Source organism: Anopheles arabiensis, chromosome 3 (assembly GCF_016920715.1).
Source record: "Anopheles arabiensis isolate DONGOLA chromosome 3, AaraD3, whole genome shotgun sequence".
In the NCBI taxonomy this organism is placed as follows: domain Eukaryota; kingdom Metazoa; phylum Arthropoda; class Insecta; order Diptera; family Culicidae; genus Anopheles; species Anopheles arabiensis.
The window spans coordinates 28,655,923-28,683,878 of record NC_053518.1 but is presented as its reverse complement, the minus strand read 5'-3'; the positions used below and the strand labels follow the sequence as shown (position 1 = coordinate 28,683,878).

Sequence of the window (27,956 nt, the reverse complement as noted above, 5' to 3'; positions counted from 1 at the left end):
ACAGCACGATTTCTGAGTTTTGCGATGGTATTTATTGGAATATGTTTCAGCTTTACAATGCTCTTTTGAAGAAAAATGTATATTTTATGACAAACAAATCAACAAAAACGATAACAAATCACCACAGCAATTACACATGCCTCACTCCATGGTGGGAAAGTTGGCTAAGTTTCCAGCAAAACATTCAGCAGCGTTACGACGCCCAGATTCAGCAGCGCAATTACCGTCGCCACCAAGCAGGCCAGGGTTCGTAGCAGCGGCCAACGCTGACTGGTGTACGTCTGCAAACGAAACAACAACGATACGTTGGAATTTAGCATTGGCAACTGAAAAAAAATCTCGCCCTCCCTTCCATCGCGATATACTAACCGACATCATCAGCATGGCGACACAGTTCAGTATTTGCAGTACGAGCGACACTATCAGCAGCGCGAAGATAGTTTGATAGCTGACCGTTTCCTGGCGCTCGCTGTTGGAGCTGCCCAGCAGTCGCAGCTGATTGGAGTTGGCCGCCAGGAAGGCAATGTTGAGCGCATTCTCCAGCACCGAGCGTCGCACATCGTAACCACCGTTGTCCCGGTCCCGTCGATCCGACCCATTCACGGCACGATCCGCCTCGTAGTTCGGTGTCGTTTCGTTGTTGTCCCAATCGTTCTCCTGGTACGGCTGGACGCGGATAGCGTCCTGGTGGAAGATCACCGGATTGCAGAACACTTTCGACTGTTTCTCGCTGCCGGTAAAGATGCGTACGCCCCGATTGCCAGCGTGCTCGACGTGCTGGTGGGGCGGTGGCGACGGTCTATTGTAGCGCACGGGGCTTCGGCGGGATGGTTCGGGTCTGGTCATGATGAAGAGCCCGGGAGGAAGCGATCGCGTTTACCGTTTTGCGCAAAGCTTGGTTGCGTACTGCGCAACCGGTGATAACGTGCCGGTGGCCGAGGAGCGTCTGAAAATCGTACCCTACCATCCGAGCGCTATTATAAGCTTGTAAGTCAAGGGCAGTGCAGCGGCTGCAAGAAGCCGATGTGAAGGTTGTATGCACACCGAACAGCCCTTAGTGATGTTCTTTAACCCTCGTCGGTGCTTAACCATGCATTACCAACCGTACATCGTTTCCGGATGGAAGTGCGTGCAAACCCTTTTCGGACAAGGTACAAGAACGATGCATAAAGTAAAACTAATAATCAATTTACAAAGATGTTTTAAAAAGTAACAAAAATAATGCTTATATCTTTATTAAAATAATATCCACTTCGAATGTCCTAAAGCCTTAAAAACTACTGTTGTCCTGCACGTTCACCAAGGCTCCGATAGATCTCCTCGAAATCAATCCGCGAATGCTCCACATTGATCATGAACGGTATCAGCAGATTGACGAGCGAAATGATGATCGCACCCGTCACGGCAAATGCTTTCATCTTCGCGTATCGACTCGGATCGTTCACCTGCTGTAAGATATAACGCCAATCATGGTTAAGGTATTAAAACTTCCAAGTGGTACACCCTCCTACCGTGATCGTTATGACGGAGATCGCCACCAGTATCTGCAGCACGATCGAAACCGTCACCAGCACCTCGGTGGCGATGAACGATTCCGTCTCCTTGAAGCTAACCAGCAGCCGGAGCAGATTACTGTTTGCCGCTAGAAAGGACACACTGAGCGCGATCTCGACGACACATCGGAAGAAGTCGTACCCGGTGTAGCTGAGAGCAAGATAGTACTCGGATCCGGCACTATCGTACGTTAGCTCCTCCGATGCCGAACGGGACGATCCGTGCTCGATGGGGGTGCCCACTTCAAGACGATGCTGATTGGCAGCAGCGTCGGTAGGTTTGGTTCTGTAAATCGTGGTGCTGTTGCTGGTCATCTTTACGCTGTCGGTTCTGGTGGTGGAATGAACATCAATCACATGGGGCAGTAGTGCAGGTAGTGTAAGACTGAACTGGGGCTTTGTACATAGATACAATGGATTGCTACGTTTGCGTGCCGAGCACGATAATTGTATCCGCAAAAAACTGGAAGTCAAGCAGCTCCTTTAAAGCTAGCTGTTTGGAGATTGGAATCACATTCAGCGCGTAACGCTTGTCAAGCGTTACGCCATCTAAATACGCTTATAGCTACGTGTGTGTTGGTGTTGGGTTTATAAGCAGTTTATAACGGCTAAACCACGCGTTGGAGGGGGATGTTCTTAGTGACTGCGGGTCAACTACTTATCCGTGATGACGAGCGAAGCCACCAGAATGTTTATGACCGTGATGATCGACACCAGTATGGAGGTGCACACTTTTAGCTTGTGAATTCTACGATTTGGCTTCGATCGTGGATAGCTCTGGAAGCAAAACAAGAAAGACTTTATGAAAATTTTCTTTCAAAAAGAACGCAAAAATGTAACATTTAAAGACCACCCACCTTTATAATGATAACACCACTGGCCACAAAAATCTGCAACACCAGCGAGCTTATAACGAGCGCAATGCAGGCCACGTACGTGTGCGACTTCTCGTTGTACGTCATCAGCAGCCGCAGCTGGTTCGCGTTCGCCGTCAGCAGCGATATGTCCATGGCACTTTCGGCAATTCCCTTGTGGATGTCGTACGTTTGCGTTTGACTTGCCCGTGTCTTACGCCGACCGTCCACCTCCGATACGCTGGCCGTACCGTCCTCTGCGTAGCCCAGCTCGAGCGGTTCCAGCCGACGCATCTCGACCAGATCGGTAACGCCCGGTTCCGTCTGAGCGTTCATCGCGATCAAGCTGTCGTTGGTGTTTTGGGCGGACCCGTGGGGCGGTTCTGCCATACTCACGATCACGAGCACAAACGGTCTAGATTGTGGGGGAAACGATCAAACCTACGCGACCGATTAAAAGAGTATGTTCTGATCGTCACTTTCTACCGAGGCACTCGCACGTATGGTTCACTTTCAAACATTGGCGCCTGGTAATTGGCGCGTGCATTACTCAACGATCGTGGACAATAAGACACCCGTGGGAAGCAGCACAATCACAACATTCCTTACACACCAACCATCAACTGCACCCAGCACAGTCAGCGGACTGATATTTTACGCACTTCCGATTCGCAACACGGCCAGTTCGCGACTGTGGCCAGAGCCGGGGAAAGCAAAACTGTCGCACAGTTCTACCATCGTAGTAGAGGTTAACACAAAAAATGCCATCTGTTGGCATTGGTGCACACGCTTTCTTCACCGAGGCTCGTAACGATTATCATCGTTGGTTTGCGGTTGTGGTAGAGCGTTGGCTTTTGTTATTTTCATCACTGCCGATTTGATTGTAAAGCAGATTGTGATATGAGTTTCAGAGCATCCAAACGAACTGTTCTGAGCTGATAGCTGATACTGCTGCTGCTGCTGCTGCTACAGTGCTGGTAGTAGTAAGAGGACAAACGCGGCTAAGGTTCTTTGCACGCACAATAGCGAAAGGCGACTGAGAGCGCTCTCGGGGGTTTCGAGATGAGAACGAGGGATTTTTCGCTGCAGAACAGAATGTGGAGCAACAGTGGGCCGGGCCGGGTCTGATAGTGTACGGAACGCTTCCAATTGACGGGCGTCCGCGACTGTACAGTTAGCGATCGAAAAATGCACTCCACTGGGGGGAGCAATGTGGCGTCTCGTTCCATGTGAGATAATCAGAGCGAATGTTGAGCTTTATTCTCGTCAGGGAAGACCGATTGTCTGGTATTTTTTTGCGCGTAAGGGTGGCGAGGGCGGTTTCATCCGCGATCTTACGTCATCGATCGATGGCGGATGAAACGCACGTGCAGTGTATGTATGTGCAATTCTACATTGTATGAAGAATCATAATCACGAAGATAGAGGTTCGTTAGCAAGGCTATGAGTAGATCTATATAAAAGAGTAAATAGAGAATGGTTCTTAAAAGACTGCTCTATCATAGTTAACTAAAAAGAAAAAAAGTACCAAAAAAACCTAATGGGAGATTAATTTGAAAAGAAATATCTTACATAAGAAATGACGAGGTGAAAGTTGTGATGTTTACTTTAAGTTGCATCATTTTGAATACTCAGAGGAAGGAGAAAATCAAATAATTAAAAAAAAAACTCAAATGATATTATATAAGTAAAAATAGTAAAATAAAATATTGTTAAAATGCATAAAACAACAGACTATTTTAAAATTCTTAGCATATGATATAATGACACACGTGTCCAGTTAACAAGGCGAATTTTTACCGTTTTATGAAATGTGAAATGAAATGTTGAAAAAATAAAGAGAGCTAATGAAAAGAACGTCGTTCTTATAATAGTTTTTTTGTATATTTTTGTATATTTGTGTATAGTATATGTTATCTAATTTTGTTCAGAACTTTTTGGAAATCATAGAAAGAATTTTATAATATTTAAGTTTCAAACCTTTGTGTTTTCTTATGTTTTATTATTTTATTTTTCTATTTTCTTCTTTATTCACACCGCCTACTTGTTTAACAAATTGTGATTGGTTTTGTTTATTTGTTTATTTGTTTGTATTATCTAAATTTGTATTTGTTAAGTGATTGGCCTTCATTGCGGCCTTATCACTGATCTTATAAACTATCTTAGTTGTCTAGGGTAGCAATAAATAACATAAAGCATCACGATACATTGTAACATCAGCTTTTATCAGTTTTATAAATTCATAACTTATTTTTGTTTAATGATTTGTTCAAATTTGCTCATTGGTCAATTAATTTGTTTTCACTTCTCTTAACTACTCACACCCATAAAAATCGAAAGAAATAACCATAGTAACCACCTGTTGCTGATTTTCAAACAAAGCACGTGTTGCTCGTTCCCGTCCGCGTCAAAGCCAATCAAGGTGTGCCAGTATCCTGTTGCTATGGCGAAGGCAAAGGCCAAAGGCATTTTTGTTTATTTATCGATCAAATTTAACCGTGGAAATACAGTACAACAACCCGTCAGCCGTAGGTATTTGCATCCGGTAGTAGTGCATCGGAATTCGTCCCGTACAGCAACGCGCTGTGGTGTAGGAATTTGTTAATTACGTTCTGCAATTCTTGATAAAGTGCAGGTAAAAGTGGTGTTACTAGCATGACGTACCGCAGCCACAACGTGGGACCGTCCCGTGCCTTCGATCACATCTACGACCCGCTGTACGTGGCCTCCGACCGGAAGGACGTCTGCCGGGCGAACCATGCGGCGCTCACGAAGTCGGCCCCGATCGGCATCTTTCCCGTGTACCAGTCGATGTTCAGCGAGCTGCCCCGGCTCACCCGCAACCACTACGTGATGCATAGCAATCCGCTGCCGTACTACCCGGAACCGGGCGTGGATCCGATCCGTGGGTACGGTCACCATCCGGACACGTCGAAAGTGCTCGGTTCGGAGCGGCCCAAGTTTTTCTGCCATCCGAATGCGGGCGAGTCGGGCTGCAATGTTCGATACGCCCCGGATTACGTGCCAGGTGCGGAGCCGGAGTACTGTGGTTGTGAAGATGAATATGAAGAGGGAGGAGCCCAACCAGCCCGCTTTCGGGAGGTAGCCTCCCAAACGGAGTACCGCGAATCGTCCGCCCAAACGCAACCCTGGATGCCGACGGCCGTACTGAAGGACAGTGCGATGCCGGGGGCGGAAATTGTGTACGTGGCGGAGATGCTGCAGCACACGCGCTTCCCGGGCGTGAACGAGGTGGAGATAGTGGAGCGGGCGAGGCGCAAGCGGACCTGGGAGTATGCGCTCGGCAGCTGCGACTCGCTGGACGAGTGGCGCCAGCAGAAGCTGGTGCTGCAGATCTTCGAGTGGGAGGAGTGGGTCGCCCGGGAGCGGCAGATCGATCGGTACCAGATGCTGCGGTTGCAGCTGGTGGCCAAGATAATGGAGAAGCGCGAACGGGACAACCATCAGGCGACGGAGGGCAAGATGGAGAACACGAAGCGGCGCATCAATCAGGCCCGGAACCGGGCGATGGAAAAGCTGGAGGCAAACTTTGAGCGCAATCTGAGGAAGTTGGACCGCAAGCGGCATCAGCTGAGCGTGCGGTACGGGGGGAAGAGCCGGGGGCAGGAGGCGATGGAGACACTTGCGCTGGAGGCGCTGGCCGGGGCGAGGAAGAAGTACACGAAGCAGTCGTACGATTACGATCCGAATCTTATTGAAGTGGGGTAAGAAGTTGGATGTTCCAAGGAGAGCGATCTACATGTAATTCAATATCTGATCTTGTCCTTAGGTTGGCAAAGTTGGACAAGAAGACGACTGTTCCTCAGAAGTTCGTAAACCCTCGGGATCAGCGTCCGGAGCTCTGGAAGCCGAAGGAAGTCTGTCGTGAGCTCCAAAAAGGCTTCTGGTCGGACAACTTCCTTCGCAAGCTGTACGAGTCACTAAAGGTAAGACTTTTCGCTCGGAGTAAAGTCCTCGGAACTCACCCAGCAATTCCTTCCTTCAGCAATTCCGCAACCGCAAAGACAGCGAGCGAGCAATCCCGCAATGTCTGATCGTCGTTTCATCACCCACGGAAAGTGTCATCATGTCTCCAGTCGCCGTTTCGCCCGAGAAAGAAAGCGACAACCTCTACCAGCAGGCCGTTCTGCTCCAGAAGCTTATCAAAGGCCGTGCGACGCAGGACATGATTCACCGTGACTACGCCACCGAGCACGACCTGATGGATGATTTGCTCGCGTCCCATCGGCTGCCCGTTGTGGAGGAGTTTTTCCCCTCGGATGGCCTACAATCGTTCGGTGGAGAGCCGTCCGGGGGGAGTGTTCGGGAGCGTTATCTGCACATTCTCAAGAACGAGCAGCTGCTGGACGCGTTCATCGAGAGCAGTACGCACGCACAGATGAGCTCGTTGATGAGTACGCTCGAAAGGGAGCTGACGCGGCTGCAGAACGAGCGCAACACGCAGGCGTTCTACTTGCTCGCGGAACGGGAACGTCATCGGCGGGAGGCGGACAGTGAGCCGGGCTCGATGCTGGACCGGAAGCAGCAGCTGAGCGGCGATGAGATGGCCCTCTACCTAGAGGCGGCACTGCTCGAGCAGGCGGACAATGTGGACGAGATGCGGGAGCGGATCCAGCAGATGGCGCGCAAGTTCGACGAGGAGGCGGATCGGCGCAGTGACGGCAGCTCGCTGCTGCTGATGGCCGGGGATGGGGTCGCAGGGCATCGGGAAGCTGTCGGCGGTGTGGCGGGAGCACTGGCGGACGAGATGCTGCTCCCCGAGCTGTTCCGGCGAGCGGCTCGGGAGAATGTAAAATTTAAGCAACGGTCAATGTTGGCCAATGTGCATGAGCTGATTTACAACCGAAAGGAGGAGGAGGAGGAGCAGGAGGAAGATGAGAAGAAAGAAAAAGCTGATCGTGAGGATATGGATGCTAGTCAGCTGAAGGAAGATTTGGAGCGCCAGCCCGAGGAGCGCCGGGTAGTCAGTGGGTTGCTGGATGGTATTATCGATCGGGCCGTGCTGCAGCCGCCGGTCGTGGATGCGGCCTACTCCGAGAACGAGGTAGAAGAGCTGCCCGAGGACGAGGAGGAGGAGATCGGGGGCAGTGATTTTTCGGCCCTCGATTACGAAGGGCAGGAGGTGGGGGAGGAAGGTGTAATGGAGGAAGGTGTGGAAGAGGAGGAGATTTCCCGGATGGCGAACGAGCTGATCGAGGACATTCTGAGCCGGGTGATGGACTTTTCGGAACAAGGCAACGGGGAAGAGTGAGTTTGGGTCATGGTTTAATGCAATGGAACTGAGAATGTTGCAAAATTGCTTGTAGAAGTTCATATTTTTATTCACTTTCTTATTGAAATAATTAACTCAAATACCAATTGGTATACAAAGCATCGAAAATGGCTTATAAAAAAGAAAAAAAATCAAAATTTAACAGAGTCGAAAAATTAGCATTAAATAAATGAAACATACATTAAAATACATGTTTTTTTATTGAACAATTACAGAAAGAAAACGAATTGCGCACAATGAATTTGATTCCATTTGAATTTGAATGAGATTTCCCACCGTGATGAGCAGTTTGACTTGATTTCCCAATAGATGGCGCTAAAGAAAATTGAATATCACAGTTCCCAGGCGACAAAAACGTGATTGCGTTACGTTTTGCTTCACACTTCAGATAAAAAGCTGTGCTGTTAAGGTGTTAAGAATACGAATTTAAATTTTAGTTGATTATTAACTAAAATCAACGTAATAAGTTCGTAACATTAGTGTTTGATGTTGTTTGGGCTAAATTTTTTATTAAGAACAAATATAAATCATTGTCGAAGACTCAGTGATATTGTGAAATAAATTAAAAAAGTTAGATTTTATGCTTGAATCGAAGCTATTTTTATTGTCGAACATTAAATACTTTATTTTAATCGAAAATTAGTACATTTGAATTTTTCTCATTGGATTTTTTATAGTTTTGCAATTATTTTGGATTCGATTGTACGGCTTAATGGCTTCAAAGCGGTCAACATCTCAGGGAAAAATTCAAAAAATGGCAAGAATCTTTAAAAACTTCATTAGGAGTCATGAAAATGCTTTGTTTAATAATAATCGATCGTTTATATAAAAAACGACTGCTTTTTCTCTTCTTTTTCTTCTTCTTCCACTTTTTCTTCTTCTTTTTATTCTTCTTTGGTGTAACTACCGACACGATCAGATAGGATCAGATGTACTAAAGACTTCGAAAAACAAAAGCTTTGTGATAAGGTAGATAAGTGAGAGTTAATCGCGTTTAGTCATTTTGGAGCCAACGCGTCTAGTCAGTGCCGAACGATATGTGTACATTTAAAACCTGTAAATGTTACCTTTAAACCTGCTCAATAAAAACGGCATCTGACAGAAAACTCCCATCGTTACTAAATCATCCCCCCAAACCTGGCAATTTGAATGCCTTCGCCTCCGCCGCCGCCAGTTTCGTACGAGTTGGCTTAGCGCCTGCGAGCCCAATTATGCATCCATTACCATAAACCAGCAGCACACTCTTCCACCCGCCGAGCTCGGGTGGAGCGCGCGTTACCCGCGTTACATCTCATTTGCTACCAAATTATGCACATCCTGCCCCATCGGAATGGGATGAGATTCGGTGGTTCTCCTCTGATTTCTTGCTCCGGTAAAGGATTATCGATCGGTTTTTGTGGGTACGCGCACGGCAGGCGTAAAGGCTTATACGATTAGGCACCGTGTTGCGCGCGTTCTTTGTGCACGTTCGGTCCTCCCAGCATCGCCCATCGTGTGGGATGCCATCGTGTTCGACGCGCGAAATGAATGGGGAAGTTTGATTATCGAATTAAGCAACAGCCCAGCGCCAACGCTGCCAAAGAGAAAGATGTGTCATTAGGCGTAGCAAAAAGGCAGGGACTGTGAAGCCTGGCGTAGGGAGTAATCGTAATCGTTCTGGCACCCGATTTTGAGATAACATGCGCGCTTGCTGACGGTGGTTGGATTCTAATTGCACATCGTCAACGTTGATTTCGGTAAAAAGCGTCCGGAAGGTTGCAGGGAATGCTATAAGCGATTAATGATGGCAAAATGGAAAGTGAGGTAGTGCAACGAGCTTTGAAAGAACGTATCGACGTGTCCGAGAGTATATGCGGTAGCTTCAAGAGCTTGATTCAATGGCCTTAGTTAAGCTATAACTACAATGAATCAATCCCAATGCTCTTAAACCCGTAATAATGGCCTTATAAAACTGATCGACTCCTCCCTGCCATAAACAGGCACCATCAACGACAGAAAAGCTATAAAAACACTCACACAACTTTCAGCACATCTCCTGCAAGCGTGAAGAATGGACTCAACTCAACTCCTTCTCTCTTGTCTACCAACCTATTGAGCATGATGTTATGCCACTTCCACCATTTCCTAGTGCCCAATCCCAGCTCGCAGCTGTGACAGCTTGCACAATCACTCACAAGCTCATCCGAATGGAAATATCAAACTTGAGCTTGGTGCTGCAATCAGACACAAAATCACTCACCTTTCTTGCGTTCTTCGGTGCAAAAGCGGAAGATAAAGTTCGTCCACCGCTCGAGAGGCGCAAAAGGATTGGCATCAGCAAAAAGAAGCAAATTCGAGAGATGAACGAACGATTCAGGACCATGGAAGTGCATTTGATGAGGTTTGAACCATATCCCTGCGCTACTTGGGTTCGGTGTGTGTCGGTGTGTGTCGGTGTCAGTACCAGCAGCAGTGCACAGGAAGTTTCGTTCAGTCGTGCTGTGAAAGCAGCAAAAATTTACATACAATCAGATTCAGAAATAGTTTTTCCTTCGTTTTTTTCCAGCCACCCTTTTTCCTACCGTTACCTTGCCCCTTTCTGACCATAACGGCGGAAATGGAAACCAGTCGACGATAAAGTCGAATCCCGAAATGTCCCAATGGATGGTGCCAGCTCAGCAGCCGTTTCCCAGTGGCCTCTCTTCGTCGCTGCCGGTTCGTATGTTTTCTCTTGTTGTGTTGTTCTTTCCTTTTTGTGTGTGTGTTTTAGCTCTTGTTGCTTGCGTTCGCCCACTGCATCGGGCACTGCATTTCTCGAGTAGATCATAAATTTCTTCCTGATGCCGTTTGAATGACGGTCGCAATTGGTTGTCCAAGACGACACAAGGCTTGGAACCAGGGGCATGGAACAAGCATCACCATTCCGTGCAAATGTTGCTGTTGCTAGTGCTACCGCTGTCGGCCTATCTGTCGACAATCAGAATAACCGATGTCGCGGTACATCCCTGACACGGCAAGTGATAGGGGTGGTAGGTGGAAGAGAATGGCAACCAAAGCACAACAAGAGAATCGCCATAGCGCCGGAAGAATCCCACTGCTGGACGCTTGGCAACTACAAATGCTACGGTTGACTGGTGGTAATAGTGTTCCGTGTAGGAAACCAAACGGGCGTTTCGTTTCGGCGCTCTGGTCGGCGCAACACACCGAGGGAATGCAGCACATCGGTTGAAACATGATGCTGACGGTGCACTGGACGCTACTTGGTATTCCGAAATGAATGACCGATGGCTGTTGGAAAGTGGTGTGAAGAAAGACTGCCACCATCACCACCAGATATACCACCAGAGTGAGCTATTAAAGTGCGATATAAAGCGAGATCTTCAACTTTTACTGTGTTTCCTGTTCTGAAATGAATCTATTTTGCGCCTAAATATATGCAATAAGGAATTTTATTGAAATGTATTTTGACCCTTTCGGTATTAAACTAATAGTTTGCTTGAAATTTCAAAATATTTAATATGTATTTTAAAGTATTCAAGATACAAAATGCAATGAAAGGGCAAGACACTGTTTTTTAAGGTATTTTAAGTTGTGTTTTTATAACACATAAGGATATAAACTCAAGTGACATTTGATCTAAATTTTTTACCATAATCTTCTCGAATGTTGCTCGAGATACCAAAATATGTGGATGTGTGAGAGATAAACCGTGTAAAAAGTATCAAAATTTCGTTTGTGCATGCGAATGACCTTCCTCATCTGGATGAAGATGGCGTCCATTTCGTTTAACATTAATTTGCTTTAATATTTGGCAAAAAAAAAGGTACTTTTTGTACGGCGTTATTTAGTGAAAATTCGAAGGTTTTTTTGTTTAAAATAGCTATACGACTAGTAATAAGAATTGAAAACGTAATTTACCAAATTATAGAGATGAAAGCATCGAAAAATACGCTTCACAGTCGATTTTAAAGGGCTTGTTCTAAAAGTCCCTTAAACTGGTGCAGTTTAAGGGAAGTTTAAGGTGCCAGTTTAAGGGAAATAGATCGAAATCCCGATTTTAGAACTCGAAAATGTCAATTGGGAATATCAAAAACGGATCATGAACACATTTGCTATAAATTTATATCATATAAAAACAATAAAAAAAACCTTAAATTTTGCATAACTTTTGCCGCTGTTCAAATTGAGAAAACTGTAACTTATTTACTTTAACGCATGTATAGATGATTTACTTTCCGTTTGTAACCAAGACATCCCTAAAGTACTCGAGTGTGGATATAAAACATTGACAAAACCCGGTTGCTTAGTATCAATAGCATGTATTTTACTATTTTTTTATTGCCTATATTTAGGCGCTTGCTGCACATTTGCGTATGTGCTATAAAATGTATGCGCCTGGTAGTATACTATTAGTGCATAGAATTATGTGTAATTGTGCTACTAGCATTAATTATGTTAAATAAACTTATTAACTGCTTTGTAACAATTAACATGCTTTGCAAGAAGGTTTTAATGCCTGTTTTTCAATATACCCGCTTCTGAACTGTTGATCCAACTCGAATTCATTTTTAAGAGGTTTAGTGATTGTGATTGTTAGCTCTTTGTGAATTGGTTATTTGCTGAATAAATACTTTCGTTTTGCTGCCGGAAGCACATTCAAACCCCAAAACCATGCCATTTATCCATTAATTTGCATTCGTTCTTCTGCGCAATCCAGTGCGTTACCGAAAAGAGATGCTAAACAACGCACAACGAGTTAGAGGACAAAACAAATCGGCATAGTTGGGTATCAAAATTTGGCATGATTTGCTTTGCCGGCCGAACAAACCGAGCATGGATGCTGCCGGAGCCTCCCTCACACAGTTTATACTTTTGGTAAATTTATTTAAAAATTTGCATTCGGGTTTGGATTTGAACCATTTTATTCATGCGCGTGCACAGCGTAATGGCGTAAATACCGTCCTTTTGGGTGCCCGTTCCCCTCACGGGAGCGCAAAGTCAGCGAAAATAGGCATCGTCCATGGGACGAAACCAGAAAGCCAAGGACAACCAGTCCCCACTCATTCCCGTCGCCCTTCACAATGGAGAAAATCGTGCGTCAGCGTCGAGCTGTTGGGCGGATGTTTGCTTTCTTTTATCTTTGTCTCTCTCTGCCTCTCGCTCTCTCTCCTTCACTCTATCTGCACCCTGGTGGTCACTATCTCCCAGTGATGGCTTAAGGGACGAAATTAGATTTGGGACTTGGGTTGCCTTTTCTATCTTTTCCATCCATACTTGCAGTCCCTTCCGGGAAACAGGGTTGCTCACTGCTTCACTATCTAAACTGTTCACGCCTTCCCACGACCAGCCCGGGAAATCAAGCCCCTTTAAATCATAGCCCAGTGCAACCCGGAACGTTCCCCGGGCAGGATTTGCGGTGCGTCGTCGGTGGAGCATATTTTATTGGCCAAATGTATGTTTTTGTGTGCTGGCTGGTGGCATTTTCTGTGGCGAAATTATTCACATTCGATTTTCCCAAAATGTGAAAAAAACCCCACACCAGCTTCCATCATCCAAAGCGGACATGTCAACGGGGCGGAAAATTTATTCCTCTTTTGTGTGCGTGTACGCATTTCGGCTTACGGTTGTCGCAAAAAACAGGGAGGGAGATTTTGTAAACTGCTCACGCGTACGCGTATTTTTGTCCCCGAAACCTGGACAATACCCAGGCCGCTAGTTCTCCCCCTTGCAGACGACTCGTGTTTGCACCGTTTGAATGATAAATGCTGGACGTGTTCCCATTTTTCATTTTTGTGCACGCGTGGCACCAGCACCGGTGTAGCGCTGGCCGAGCGTGAATGAATGCACTTTTTTGGGATGCTGTGCATGGTTGGCTGGTGCGTGCTTGCGGGTGTTGATTTATTCGTTACAAGGCATTCCGTTTTAATCAGCATTTTTTGGTTCTCGTTCGTTTTTTGGCCCATGGTGCATCCATAAGTAGATGCATATTTCTGGAGGGTTCGACAGAAATGAACACAGAGTTTAAAATGTTTCAATTTTTTCCACAGTTTGTTTTTTGTGTACGCCATTTGGAAATTGAAAATTGTATTATAATTTCATTAAGAGCCGCTTGTTTACAGCGTGCGAAAATAATGAACTTCATTTTATTTGTCATTGTTTTTCAAGCAACACTACATTAAAAAACGTATGCAGACCACGTTTACAAACACAAATAAGAAAGTGAACTTGGTGCTACGAAACGGCATCATTTACAGCAAATTAATTGCCGATGGCTTTAAAACAAATGGTCAACCCATTAGTCTCTCAGTCAAAGGATGGCTTTTAGACGATCGTGGGTACGTCGGTGCCGCCCTTTTCGCTATGATTATGTACAAACATCTGTACGATGGGCTGTACGAGGTACGAATGCTCCCGTTGGTAGACAAATGTTCCACTCCCCAAAAGCCACACAGCAACAGTGCCACATTCTTCAAGAAGCTTCCCCGTCCCGGAAGCCGTTCTTTAACACGATGCGTGCACTGTGCGTGTTGGTTGCACTTTTGCTCGTCCTGCTAGATGCATTCGTGTTGGGAGCTGTGCTGGTTTTGCTTGCACACTAATGGATTGCACACGGTACAGATGGCACTGTTTTTAACGCCGGTTGATGAATGGATCTTTTTAGTTGGGGGTTGGCAAGTTTAGTACCTGCATCGTTCATTGAGCGGGTGGAAGGAGGGCAATATGTTTAGCTTAAAAATACATTCGTTTTGTTTTGGAGATGTGAACATCAGTTCTTTTCTTTCACTGGCAACGTTTTGTTTAAAGGGGCAAAAAAATTTTAGTGGTATAGAAATTTTAACAAGATACCTACTGAAATAGCTCTACTTACGTAAACAATATGATTGTAAAACATGAAGAACATGTAACTATTTTCTTTGAAATACATTGGAAACTTTGAACTGTTCCAAATTCATCTAAAAATAAATAATAACGTAAATGAAATAATTCAACTTAAGGTTGTTCTTTTTTTAATGTTCTCGTAAGAGAACGGCTTACTTCAGGGTATGCTTAATTGTGATCCTCGTATATAATTACAATTTATATCGAATTTGACCAGATTAGTCTTAGGAATAAAGTTTACGGCTTATTTTTAAAATATTCAGACTATTCACGCAATGCAAATACCTGCATACCAAAAATTACTTATATGTAATAATAAATCATCAAATTGCATAGCTTTAGGCGCCTCTCAAAGCATATCGAGCAAGAACAGCGCTAGTGCTTACTTTAAATTGTTTATGAATCCTTTTTGCAGCGATTTTTTTTGTATATACGCATAGTTACCAGGAATTATGAAAGTATTCATACTATTAATATCATTGAATAAACCTCCTTCAGTTAGCAATCAAAAATAAGAGATAACAAAGCTTACATGTAATGCTGCGGAATTTAAGACTGGAGTTTTTTAAAACATTGTTTGATGTTTTGGGAACATGTGTTCAACTTTTGATTGTTAGCATTTGATATTCCTATTTAAATAACATTTTCTTTAAGAAAAGCAATACAAAGCCTGTTTTTAGGCGCCATATTACATTTCTATAACAATTTTTGAACTTCAACAGGAGTATGCGTTTAAGGTTTCCATCACATTGGCTTGTATGGTGTATTTTATTGTTCCGAAAAAATGAAAAAAAGAACGAAGAAAAATCCATTTGATACGAAGAAATAAATTCAATCTTCGTACATTGTGGAATCCTTCTGCCGCTCGTTTAAAGGCCCTGACGCTAGATACGGGCATCGGTCGTAGGTATCGGTTAATCGGGTGCACTTTTTTTTTGGTCGGGGACGTATCTTTTTAACCATTTGCCATGCGGGACAAGCTTGAGGGTGTTGAACACTATTCACATCTTCCAGCTGCAAGCTGACAGCAGATAGAAAAGAGTGGAATATATGGTCGCTCTTAAAGTGGCCCAAAGATACGAGCGTGCGGGTGCGGCTAGCCGAGCTAGAGGAGCATTCGCCACTATGCCCGCTGTGTGCGTATGTTGCGAATGCTCAATTCGCTACGAATTGTGAGAAATATGGCACGGGTGGGTCGTTTTACTGTTTCGTTTCAAACATTTCTTAGATCGTTTATTTCCCAGCAGCTTGCTTTGCGAGGGCGTTTTTCTCTCTTTCTTCTTCTTCCGCTTCCCTTGCTCATTCTACAGTTTTCTCTTTCCACATCCCCCCAGTGCCCGGTTTTCGCTGCTCGGTGCAAAGTTCGGCGCACGTTTCGCAATGAACTTCAGAGCAACCCATTGCCCGTGAAGATGCCCGGGCTTTTGGAGCGAGCGAGCCGGCCCGGGCCAACACACAGAAACGCCAAAAGAAAAGCAATTTAACTTTTCTTCTTCTCCATCTGCCCGTGGTTCAGTGAGCGAGAGGGTGATGGAAGGAGTTTTTTTCTTCTTGAGACGGAAAAACGAATCTTGTGCACAATATAAAACCATTTTCAACTCATCCCTCTCCTTCGTGGCAAGGGCAATGAGAGGGTGAGATGATAAGAAAAAAGCAAAAGAATAATGGAAAACCAGGTGGCGCAAAGTGTGTGTGTGTGTGGTGCTGGATGGGTGGATGAACAAGAAGAAAGCTTTCATTTTTTCCCATTATGTTTGGGCGCAGTTTTGTGAGTGTGTGTGTGTCGTTGCTGCTTTCTCGGTGCGCTTTTTCCCCTGCCCAAGTCGCTTCGGAAGGGTGGCCATCGAGTTTTGCTCATCGCACCCGCACACCATTGGGAAAAGGCGTTGGTGCTTTCGTTCCATTTGTATTTCAGTTTCAGTTTGCACGCCACCGGGCGTTCCCTGTTCCCCGCGTCCAGTTGTAGCAGCAAGCAACACTACCAGCTTACGGATTTAATCTGCAGTCTCGAATGGAAGGAATCCCTTTTGCACAAGTTTTTTTTTTGTGTGGGTGTGGGGTAGAAAAGATATTTTTAAGGATCGGTATTTTTCGTTTTTGCGACTCCATTTTTTGTGTCCTCGCTCCGGGGGCTGCTGGCAGCTCGGAAATAGGAAACAGATGTTAAACGGTATGTTTTATGCTTGGCGCTGAATTGAAGAATTTATTTTTGATAGAGTTGAGCTAAAGCAGAAACCAAGCGAACGGGTGCTTGGGTGCTTTAGGTTGGCTGCGAAGGAAAAGGGCAAATAGAGAGTGAGAAAGAGGGGGAAATTTATTAATTTTCCAACTCAAAGCGATGAGTAGAATGTAATTTAAAGCAGATGAATGGAATGGAATGGACAATTGAAAATAACGGACGGATACTTTTATGCTAGAAAGGTTTCACATTGCCCCTTCTCTTTTCCTCTTTTTTTAACCTCAAATTGACATGGACTGGGGGCATATTTTCTTGGCTGGAAATGTATGGCGAGCGCGGAGAATCATTAAAAATATAATGAAGAAAAATCAATTTGAAAGTACAGTATGTTGTCGTGTTCAGGGCACAATTGTAAAGCTGCTGGAATGGCGTAGAGAAAAGTAATCAAATTTAACGCGATCTTCTTATTGATGACGTAAAAATTGTAAGGATTCATGCTAACTTTACAAAGAAATGAATCAAGAATCAGTTGTCAACGAAATATTGAAGCAAAATTGAACATTTTCTGCTGAACGCCTAAAGTTATGCAGAAAAGGGTTATTATTTCTTGATACATACATTTAGGCGCTTTTTACGAGACGATTTACATAAAAGCTAAGGAGCAAAGACGTTATTGTGAGATTTTATGATTTTCTATTTAAATATGATTCTCCACAAGTCGGTTTATATACAGGAATTTTATACAGGAATAATAAAAATGAATAAAAGCATGATACCAACTCCATCGTTATTTGTTCCACTTTTTAGACTTATATTTTTCTTCGATATCTTTTCCCAACGAACCGATCATAAATTTACCACCATCTCACTCAGCTTTTGACAGCATTTGCTCCCCATTGAACCATTTTTCGAAGAAATTGTACCAACATTTACAGCTACAGGCAGCCCTTTTGTTTATGACGTGGGCTTGAAAACAGGAAAATTTACAATGTGTCGTACGTTTGCGTAACCACGTCACGTCACGGGAGAGCCCCGTTCGTTCGTGCGTTTTTTTATTTTGTGGCACTCACAAACCAATAAAAAGTGCGCAAACCTGACAGAACCGTTCATCGCTCATCGGGCAGCGCTGGTTTTGCAGTTGTTTCAGGCTTGGTGTTTCCTTTCATCCCTTCACTCCTTTTGGTTCATGCATTTGAAAGTTTGCAAAAGCTTTAATGAAACAGTTTGGGTACAATTCTTGGAACCAAAACAGCAATTGTTGTTAAACTAACGAACGCGAGGGTACGAAATCAGCTCGGTTAAATATTCTTTTAATTTTTGCAAGTTGTTTTTTCTTCTTCTCTGTTTTCCCCCTCTCTTTATTTGCCGCCGTTACCATCAAAAGTGGTTGTGTGTGTGTGCTGCTCAGCGGTACGTGCCGTATATATTATTCGACTGAAGCCCGGGACCGAAATCCTTCAGCCTCTGCTGCTGGTGGTGCGAAATTCCGCGAATCATGAATAATCCAAGTGTGCAAGCATTTCGCGCTGAGCTTCGAAAAATGAAATGCAAATCCGTCCGGATGTATTTTATCTTTCAACTTTTTCTCGCCACCTGTCGTCGTTGTGCCGTCCTGGCTGCGCACGTTCTGGTTCTGCATCTCCATTCCCGCAAAAAGCCCACGAAAACTGCGCGAGCTGACTGGGAAGTGGTTCCTTTTTTCGCAATTCCGTTTGTTTTTTTTTTTCTTTATTATGCTCCTCCCAACTCTCCCTCATCAGAGTACCGGAAAGTGCAAAACAATGCAAAGCGCGTTCGCTTGTGACGAACCGGTTGGCATACGCTGTTTGCCACAGCTGACCAGGCGGCTGGGTGGAAGCTTTCGGGTGTGTGTGTGTACATTACCGGCTCGCTGCACACGGGGCCGTTCAGTGCTGTCGGGGCCCCGGGGAGTGGCGATTGTGGATTGCGCTGTATCAAGCGCACCGCCACGTGTAAGACCAGCAACGCAATGGTGAACGCGCACGAGTAACGCCTGACGGAGCGTAACAGAATCGGTGCCAGCGAGCGACCATTGATTTGGAGGCCTTTTTCGGAGAACTAATGATTGAATGGATGCCGAATGCCTAGAATCACGGAAACGTGTGTTTCCTTTTCTGCCTGATTGGTTGCTTGTGTCGCATAAAACAGACCTCTTGGTTGGAGTGTGATGAGAAATGGTGGATGGTGTGATCTGAAAACAATACAGTTAAAAAAATAATAAATGATAAAAATAAATAATAAAATAAATGCACATTTATTCCATTTAATGTTTTCAAATAAGAGTTTGAAAGGTTTCTATCAGAATTTCTAATCTTTCTCGCAAATTTTCAAAACTTTTTGAATGTTCTTGTAGATAAAAAAAAGTTAATGAATAAGATACTGTATATGTTTTTACACATTTTAAAATATGTCAATTACAGTATTTTCCAGTGGATCCCTTAGTTTCGCAACACTTCCTTGACTCTTTCCTATGTGAAGTGAACTTCATATGATGGAAATTGGACTCTATGGCACCCTTTCTAGAAATTCCTATTGGATTTGTCCTACAAGGATGCTATAGAGTCTAATTCCTATAACATTAAGTTCATTTCACCTAATAAATAGTCAATAAAGTGTCTCACAGCTATGAGAACTCCTGGAAAACCCAGTAAACGCAAAAAACTTTCCACATCTACAAAAAAAAAAACTGCAAACCCAAACTTTGCAGTTCAAACACACACCGGAGACACTGGGCAAAAGTATTTTGGCACTTCATCATCGCCATCATCGACAGTGATCAACGATGCCCCTTTTGTTCGCCTAAAACAACACAACCACAACTGCACAAAATGTCTGACCCAAATACCGTTCCTCCAGCAATGCACAAACTCTTCATCGAGTTCATTCTGCTTTTTTTTGCACGAGAACGATTTTGCAAATTTGTCATCATAAGCACTCATTTTGCCACTCCTTCCACCAGCCAGGTGTGGTGCAAGCGCACGCGAGCCGCCACAACCAACCGAGCTCGTCGAACCTCTCGGTACGTTAAAACCGTTGACCTGCCCGAGGATCGAATCCCGCTCCCGTCGGTCCATTCCAACGGTGCGCTTATTTGTCGAATACATAAAACATACAGCGCACATTCTCGGGCGGCAAAGTTTGCCACTGAATTTAGACAATGCGCTAACGACAGGGCGGTTTGTGTGTGTGTGTGTGTGTGTGGATAGTTGGGCTGTGGGGCTTGGAGAAAACGGGTGTTGAGGGTGGAACACAGGAAACGACATTTAGCCAACTTGCACTGCATAACGTTCGCTTTCGAGGGAGAATTCCCAACCATCCCGCACGAGTGGTTTTAGATGGTGAGGAGGGTGGTGGGGGCAAAGGAGGGAAAAAACTGGAGTCAGGGTAAGCAATGGGGGTAAAGGTAAAGAAAAACATTCATAAATTTCGTTTCATCAAGCTGATGCAGCAAGAATAACTTTCCACGCCGGTGTACGCCAAAATAGCGGGACGATTCGGTTTTGGGATGAAAGCGTACCGACCGCCTCTGTGTGTGTGTGCGTTTCTGGTTCTCATGAAAGCAAAAATAGCAAACCGACTTTGAACCATTCCACGTACGCAGTCAGTGGGGGGGCTGTGAGCTACTGGGCTGCTCCATGGTAAAAATGCCACCCGGGTGAGGGACTGGGCTGCTCCATCGTGGCAAAAATGGCTTTCCATTCCCGGGGACTGTGGCCGGCGAGATGCACAAATATAGTTTTTGGGATGGTGTTCCCATCGTCTCCCATCCTCACCCCTCTCAGCTCACCCCGCTCCCTAAGGATGTCGATCACCACCAGAATGCTGCTCGCCGTTGTTGCTGAACGCGGCAGCGGCTGACGGTGATGATGATGATGATGATAGTGTTGTTTTGGTTTTAGCGCTACACATTTGCTGTGGCCAGTTATGCACGGCTTTATAAAAAATAAGCTCACACCCCATCTCATTACACTCGATGAGCAAAGTTATGGTGATGGCAGTGAAAATATTTACGATGCTTTCGTTCGCCTTTTTGTCTGTTTGTTCCCTGCTCCCGTTCCCTCAATTCTATTACTTTTTTTTATTCTTTTATCTCTCTCTCTCTCTCTCTCTCTCTCTCTCGTTCACTTTTTCGCACTCATTGGATGCTGTTGCATGGACGCTAGTTGAAGTTCATTTTCCCTTCAAATTGATGGTTTTGTGCGCGTGGAAGGCCCTACCCTTCCACGTTTGATGTTATGGTTTTGTGCGCGTGGAAGGCCCTACCCTTCCACGTTTGATGTTATTGTTGGTTCGAGGACGGTGTGTGTGTGAGGTGATCACAAAAACTGGTGACTCCTGATAGATGCCGGCAGCGTTGGTGGTTGGTTTAGGTGTTGTGGTGATTGTTTCGTTGCATGCATTTTATGCACCGTTCGTTGGTTAGCTTGATGTTTGTTTTTGTTTTTTGGTTTGGTTTCTCCTGATCATATGTTTTGCAATGCCGCAACACATTTATTGCACCATGGTGTTGTGGTTGGTGATTAAATAATTTATCAATTCAGCTGAAAACGCTTTCCAATCGCGGGGGAAAGGGTTTGCGATGGGTGATCATTATTGTGATATGAAGTTTTTAGCTGTAAAGCGATTGAAATGCTTGAGTGGCACTCACAAAAATCACACTCAGGAAGCAATTAAAGTTGCATTCACTATTAAATGTGTTAACAAATGGCTGTTGAGGTGTGTTTAATTAATCCTCATTCGTCATTTTGAGCCCGACAATGGAACATTATGACATTCTTACCCAAGGTTCGTGGAATAAGGGAATGAAACAGTATCATTCATTAAGCGCAGCAATATTATATTTTCAAAGAACCAATGTGGTCCAGTTTGTTTGCCACAGATATTGCCAATGCGATCGGCTATAGTGCAACGAGCAACGGTGCAATGATTTGCGAATTGAGTACCAACCCTCGGAGTCATCCCTTTGAAGCAGTATCCTTTTGATCAGGATCGTGGTATATCATATTTTGCCCCTGCGTCAACCTTCCACAGGCCAAAGCACAATTCAAATGCTTCGATGAATTGTTTCTTGCTCGTCTAGGTTGCTTACATTATGCCAATGGTTAAAACGGAGCGAAGAAAACACACACAAATAAGGTAAAGCAGAATGTCGAGTCGGTTTTCAGAGACTGTATGTGTCCGTTTCTGCTGCCTGCTTGCAGGATGTATGGGGCAATAAGCATCGCACTGTGTTGGCTAGATGATTTTCGATCCATTTTCCCAAGAAAAGGGAACCATACATTCATGCAAATAACATCCAGTGTGCAGTACCAGACCGAACGAGCTTGATGTGGACATTTTCTTGGGAAATGTTTTGCTTGCTCCTGCCAAGCGATGATATGATATTTCGCCAGAAAGCCACAGTTCAATGCAAGCGGATCGTGTGGTATCCGTGTTCCGGCGAGTGCTTTGGAAAATTTCACCTCGTACCACTGTGGTGATAGTATTGATAGAGCAATATGAAAATAAAACCGAAGCGCAAACCATCTCCCCCTCCTCTAAATACGGAATTGGATCCCCTATTCAACACACGGTTGCAGTGATACGGGAGATCACATTACTCATTTATATGCACACAGCATGGGCATGCCAGCCAGCCGTTTCGAGACCTCATGATTATAAATCAATAAAAGATACACCATTCGGCCAGCGGCCGCAGCGTTCGAGTGAACGAGAAGGCGGGAAGTTATATAAATAATCATAAGAACAGCTCTTCTGTGTGTGTGTTTGCACGATATGTGTGCGGAATGAGGATCGTCCCGTTTATCAGAACCGTAGCAGCAGCAGCAGCAGCAGCAGTCATCAAGGAGTAGCATCGTATCGACAGTGCTACAGTGCACAGGCAGGCAACACGCGCGTGGACCATATTCCATCATAATGCCCACCGGATGCCGGAAATACCAGATTGTATCGATTCTTCCTGCTCACCAGCCACCCCCGGGTAGCCGGCTAATGGAATGTGTCGAAAGATCACGTACGCTAGGCATGTGGAGCGAGGAGACGGCATTTAAAACCCGGAGTGAATGAGGTGCAAAATTATTTCATATCATTGCACTCGGTGAAGAGCTGCATGCATTTGCCGCTGGCAATGATTTATATTGGCTTTGATCGGTACGATGTCAGCATCGTGCGCTGCCTGCTGTGGAAACGTCAATCTACGTGTGCGCTCAGGGTGCTGCTCAAACGGAATGGAATAATCGATATTAAATTAGTCACATTTAAATGCTGCATAGCGGTTGGCTAGTTGTTTGTTGATTGATGCATATAGAGGCGCACGCGTTTCGTTGCGGTGGAATAAGATTTAATGAATCGAAGAGGTACGCAAATATGGCATTATTAGGTTTACATTCTATTGATTCATTATCACTTAGAGCAGTGGAGCATATACTGGGAAACACCTAAGTTTTATATATATATATATATATATATATATATATATATATATATATATATATATATATATATATATATATATATATATATATATATTGTATATTAATCTGCTGGCTTGAAACGCTGTACTGAGCGCCTAAAGATAGGCAAGAATTATATTAATAATTAAGTAGCCTAAAGGTATGCAATATGATGTTTCAATATTTATTTTTGTTAGGTACAAATTATTAAAAAAAGGAAAACACCAAATGTACCGGGCGAATGATTCAAAAATATGAGGAAAACAATTCATCAATCGTTGAACGAATGTAAAAATATTCTTTCATTTTTAATTCATCGAGGTTTGGCAAAGATTCTGATTTAGTTTTAGCATGTTTACTCTGCTCCTTAGTGCCAAACACAGATACAACATTTCTCCAAAATGCCTGCTCGAACGATAAACCCCAACGTCATTTCCTTGCCGTTTGGGGACATGTTCCATTTCCATCTTACACGAGCACAATTCACGCCAGGCGTGAAGCGAACAATTTGAAAAGAATAATAGAAAGTCAAATGGCCCCTAAGTAGCCCCATTGTAGTGTGAAAGTTTACCGCTTTCATAACCGGATAAAGACCTCTCTTTCTCTCTCACTCTCTCACTCTCTCTCTCTTGTTCACTTGCTCCATCTCATCTCTCTTGCACTGCTGAAGGAAGCAAAACATTGCAAATAAAGATGGAAAACAAACGACACATAAATTCTGGGGGCATTCTTTCTGGGCGAACAATTTAGGAAAGTCGAAAATTTCCCTATCATATGGGGCGAGTTGCAAGGGGGGGTTATGGTTGCGTTGAGCGCTGCACGAACTGTTGCTGGCTGTGTTAGTGTGAGTGATGGTAGTGCAAATGAAAAAAAACCATAGAAAGAGAGCAAAACAACGAGCGATAGAGAACGAACCATTGGCAAAGAGGCAGCATGAACGGCAAGCATGCAGCTTTTCCGTCACTGGTTGTCTCTTTCTGCAAAGTGGCGTTGCTTTCCCACTTTTGCATAGTACACGGGACGCGATGGAAGCTACTCGAGGCGAGGAGGGAACAATGGAAACCTCGAGCAGGAAAATGGGGCTCCCCCGCCGACGGGAGCGAGTGGGACGGTAGCAATAAAAAGGTCTGGTTTTGGTCCCGCTGCCCGGAGCACACCCGTAGCAGTGTGTAGTGCGGATTGCATACACATTGAGATTGTGCAGAATCGAGCTGCAAGTGTGCGTGTGCTGACCCTACGTGCGTATGTGTGTATGTGTGTGTGGGAGCACGTGTCTATGTGTTAGTGGATGTGTGCGAGGGATGCTGTGCAGGGTTTGAGGCTTTCATCCTTTCCTACCACTTCCCTGTTCCACTGCTGGGGCGGGGGAGCTGCAGATCAATATCTGAATGAAAATTATTGTAGGTGGTAGGTCGTACTAGCAGGACTGCTCGGTTGTACGGGAATGGAATGGCCAATTCAAAGTTACGGCACAGGGTGACACAGCTATAATAAAAAAAAATGAGAGCGAAAAATGCTGAATTGTTTGCCAGAAAGGGGCCATCCATCGGTGAGCGTTGGTGGCGGCGTCAAGGGCGTTTGGAAGTGGCTAGGTTGGCGGTAACCCAAGCTCACGGTATGCTATGAATGTGATGTATGAAAATGCAACGGTAGGGTGTTTTGGTTTTTTTTTGTTGTTGTTGCTCAACCAACTCAACCGAAGCTGGCCATTCCACCCGAACTGGCACGGTTAGTTCCTTCGGGGTAGACTTTTATTTGCAACCAACTCGCGCTCACCAAACCCGACCACCACGGTCAAGGGACGAATGTTCGGTGGTTGCTGTTGTTGCTGTTGAATTGCATAAAAGAATGTTTCTTGCCCCACAGCATCACTTGCTTTCTCTCTCTCTCTCACACACACACACACACACACACACACACACACACACACACACACACACACTTCCATAACAACCCGCTCTACTGTGGAACGATTCGTGGTTTTGGGCTTGGTTCGCTCGTGAACGGTTGATTGAGTTTTTGAATGAGTTATTAGCTTGGCCGGCAAGCCCTAGCAAGCTGGGACGGCGAAATGGTACGAATCGTGCAACCATGAAATTACTCACCCGGCGCACGGCCCCGGTTTTGTTTTGGCCAGCCCGGTAGCAATGCTCGGTACGATGGGATGCGGAATGCGTTAAGCTCAAAAAAGTAAGACGCGAAGCAATGGCAGGATCATGATCGGTGCGTGGTGTCGAGCGGTACGAACGAAGCCGGCATTGCATATTTAATAGCATTAAAATATTGATAGTCAGTTTTTGAGTAGATTTTAGTCCGGTGAAAGAGCATAGGTAATGCACGGTTTGCCGGCCTTGCAAGTGTACAGTGGGTGACAAAATGTTGGCGATAAGGTGAAGATGGTTTTCGGTTAAATAATCGCAAATAATAAGATATTGACGCTCATGGTAAGGTGAACTAGTTAAAGCTGATAAATTGAAAATTATTTCATTTAAATTCATAAATTTTTAAAGTTTCTATGCCTCATTGATTTTTAAAATTCTAAGAAAACCGTGCAAATTACATAAAAATGCAAACATGTAATAGGTTTTGCATAAATTTAGGCGTTTTAATGACGTATTTTTATGGTATAACAATATTGTATAACATATTGCATATATTTAGGCGTTTTGATAAACAAAATAACTTACGGCAAATTTGATCACACAACATCTTTCGCAAAATCGTACTAGTTAGTGCGCTTCCTCACCCATATCGGGTAAATAACGAATTGCTTTATTTCTTCTACAAACTGTAACCATATTTGCGCGCCACTTCCCGGTGTAGTCTGCACGTCAGTTCCGTCCGGTGGGCGAGATAAAAGCATGACCACAGGATTGATTAAAGGCAGCGGCGGCCCACTCCCCGGGCTTCGGGATGAACCGGCAGGAAATCAATCATCTCACGTTATTAAACATGCATCGGCACTGGGCTGTGTGCGGGCAGATGATTCCCTATCCTATCCTGCCGACGGCTGGGAAATGGTAGCAAACATTTATTACGCTCATGTGTAACATCGATCTTTACAGCACGGTGGAGGTGTGTTGTAGCGGTACGCCGTAGCAGCGCTGGGTGGAATGATGAGGTGCAAAGTTTTTGCTTAATGAATGCTGCATGCTTAAACATTTCCCTACGCTTTCTGGGGCGTTGGACAGGAGTGGAGCTACCAGCGTTATTAAAATTACGCTTAAGCAAGCGTAACCACTTTTTGAAACTTTTATTCTACTTTAAATTATTGCTGAAGCTTGAGGATGGTGGAATAATCTAGCTAAAAACAAGGATCAACTTTGTTTTTGCCCTATAGCACCGATCTGTTCAAGCTCAACTTTGCAATTAACGACAATTAGGCAGGGGGGCAAACGGTCCGGGAGGGTGGAACAAAAACGCTAGCTAAATGCTAGCTCCCCCGCATAAAGTGTGTCAATAATTAGGGAAAAAGTATTTCGAGCATTAAATTGTACGATAAATGCAATCAGCGAGCCATTGATGAGCTTTTAAGGATGAACAGGGCGGTAAGAAGGATGAAAAACTCAAATAAACTTCTATTTTTTGCTTATACAAAATGAACCATTCTGCTGAGCAGATAAATTAACAAATGCGTTTTTTGTTTGCCGTGTCTATCTCGACATAAAAAAGACCAGTTCGACCCAGGTAAAGGGAAACGGGCGAACAAAACTTCGATTCGAATGACTAACTTTCGAGACGAACGACTTGATAGATGGGCGCTCCGGCACACGCCGGGGTTGGAATGCTGAAACGGATCAGCACCACGGTACGATGGTTTGTAGCGGCTGTGCAGTGTAGTCGTAGCAGCAGTGACAGGAGAGCAAATATAAGAGGAAGAAAAAACACATACAACCCTCCCTGCAAACCTCATTAAAGGTAGACAGGTAATCATAAGCCGGGTTGAACAAGATGCAGAAACAACCGGCAAACAAAGTACGAGAAAACACGTACCACCGTACCTTGCGAGTGGGCAACCGGGTGAGACGGACGCGACCTAAGGAACGGAGAGCTAATTTTAACATCGTACCATGTTCCGCTCGCTGGTATGCTAAGTTCTGCCGGGCTCTGCAAGGTACCAGCCAAACCCTGCCACCGCCAGTCAACCGGCGCATTATTAAGCGCGGCCCTTGCGACGACACACAAACAGCGGCAGCCACCAAAAAGCGACAGGCGGGATCGACCCTCACTAGGTTGGCGGGTAGCTGGTGGACACCATTGCACAGGGCGGGGAAGGATGAACAACGTGCCACTGGTACAACTGGAACAGCACGGAAAATCGACCTGCCAGCTAACGAAACCGTTACCACGGTAACGGTTCTTTGCCCTTACCGCAGGGATGCTGCAACTGAACTCGAACAACAGAACAAATGAAAGAGACAGAGAGCGACAGTGGGGAAGGTGACAAGGGACCTAAAGGGGTGGAAAGAGAAAGAGCAAAAAATAATCTGACGGCTGATGTATTTATGTGCTTTTGCATAAAACTTACCCGCCTGGTTCGTACGCCCGTACTGTCCGACCGTGAGCTGTGGTAGTGGGTGGTGATGATGATGGTGGTGGTGTGTATCGGGCGCATCCTTTGGACCAAAATTTGTTAGCTCTCTCCTGCCGGACCGGCAGCGTTCCTAAGTCAGTGTGCGGGGGCTTAGGGTTTGCTTTATTTTTCGCTCACAGGTCGTTTCTGTTTTTCTTTTAAACTGCCACGCT

The 27,956-nt window shown here is 44.8% G+C and overlaps 4 protein-coding genes across 8 annotated transcripts; 1 reads left to right on the top strand and 3 right to left on the bottom strand.

Annotated features, from left to right (window-relative positions):
* Positions 1-22: 22 nt before the first annotated feature.
* On the bottom strand, positions 23-960 carry LOC120902391. Its single transcript, XM_040311103.1, has 2 exons — positions 370-960; positions 23-281 (listed from the first exon to the last, which is right to left on the bottom strand). Exons 1-2 carry the CDS (start codon positions 844-846, stop codon positions 165-167), a joined length of 594 nt encoding a protein of 197 aa, XP_040167037.1. The 5' UTR covers positions 847-960; the 3' UTR covers positions 23-164.
* Positions 961-1,219: 259 nt separating this feature from the next.
* LOC120903780 lies at positions 1,220-1,898 on the bottom strand. 2 transcript variants are annotated; one of them, XM_040313392.1, is made up of 2 exons: positions 1,512-1,898; positions 1,220-1,448 (listed from the first exon to the last, which is right to left on the bottom strand). In XM_040313392.1, the coding sequence occupies exons 1-2, from the start codon at positions 1,866-1,868 to the stop codon at positions 1,278-1,280; spliced, it is 528 nt and encodes a 175-aa protein (XP_040169326.1). In that variant the 5' UTR covers positions 1,869-1,898; the 3' UTR covers positions 1,220-1,277. The 2 variants fall into 2 exon arrangements, with proteins under 2 accessions (XP_040169326.1, XP_040169327.1); XM_040313393.1 differs by having other exon boundaries at positions 1,220-1,445.
* A 292-nt stretch (positions 1,899-2,190) lies between these two features.
* On the bottom strand, positions 2,191-3,599 carry LOC120903779 (ninjurin-1-like). 2 transcript variants are annotated; one of them, XM_040313389.1, is made up of 2 exons: positions 2,411-3,599; positions 2,191-2,351 (listed from the first exon to the last, which is right to left on the bottom strand). In XM_040313389.1, the coding sequence occupies exons 1-2, from the start codon at positions 2,795-2,797 to the stop codon at positions 2,208-2,210; spliced, it is 531 nt and encodes a 176-aa protein (XP_040169323.1). In that variant the 5' UTR covers positions 2,798-3,599; the 3' UTR covers positions 2,191-2,207. The 2 variants fall into 2 exon arrangements, with proteins under 2 accessions (XP_040169323.1, XP_040169324.1); XM_040313390.1 differs by having other exon boundaries at positions 2,191-2,330; positions 2,411-3,583.
* Positions 3,600-4,823: 1,224 nt separating this feature from the next.
* LOC120904014 (cilia- and flagella-associated protein 91-like) lies at positions 4,824-7,724 on the top strand. Of its 3 annotated transcripts, none has more exons than XM_040313716.1 (4): positions 4,824-4,935; positions 5,043-6,132; positions 6,198-6,354; positions 6,414-7,724. In XM_040313716.1, exons 1-4 carry the CDS (start codon positions 4,851-4,853, stop codon positions 7,677-7,679), a joined length of 2,598 nt encoding a protein of 865 aa, XP_040169650.1. In that variant the 5' UTR covers positions 4,824-4,850; the 3' UTR covers positions 7,680-7,724. The 3 variants fall into 3 exon arrangements, with proteins under 3 accessions (XP_040169650.1, XP_040169649.1, XP_040169651.1); XM_040313715.1 differs by having other exon boundaries at positions 4,824-4,939; positions 5,038-6,132; XM_040313717.1 differs by having other exon boundaries at positions 4,853-4,935; positions 5,038-6,132.
* Positions 7,725-27,956: the final 20,232 nt, after the last annotated feature.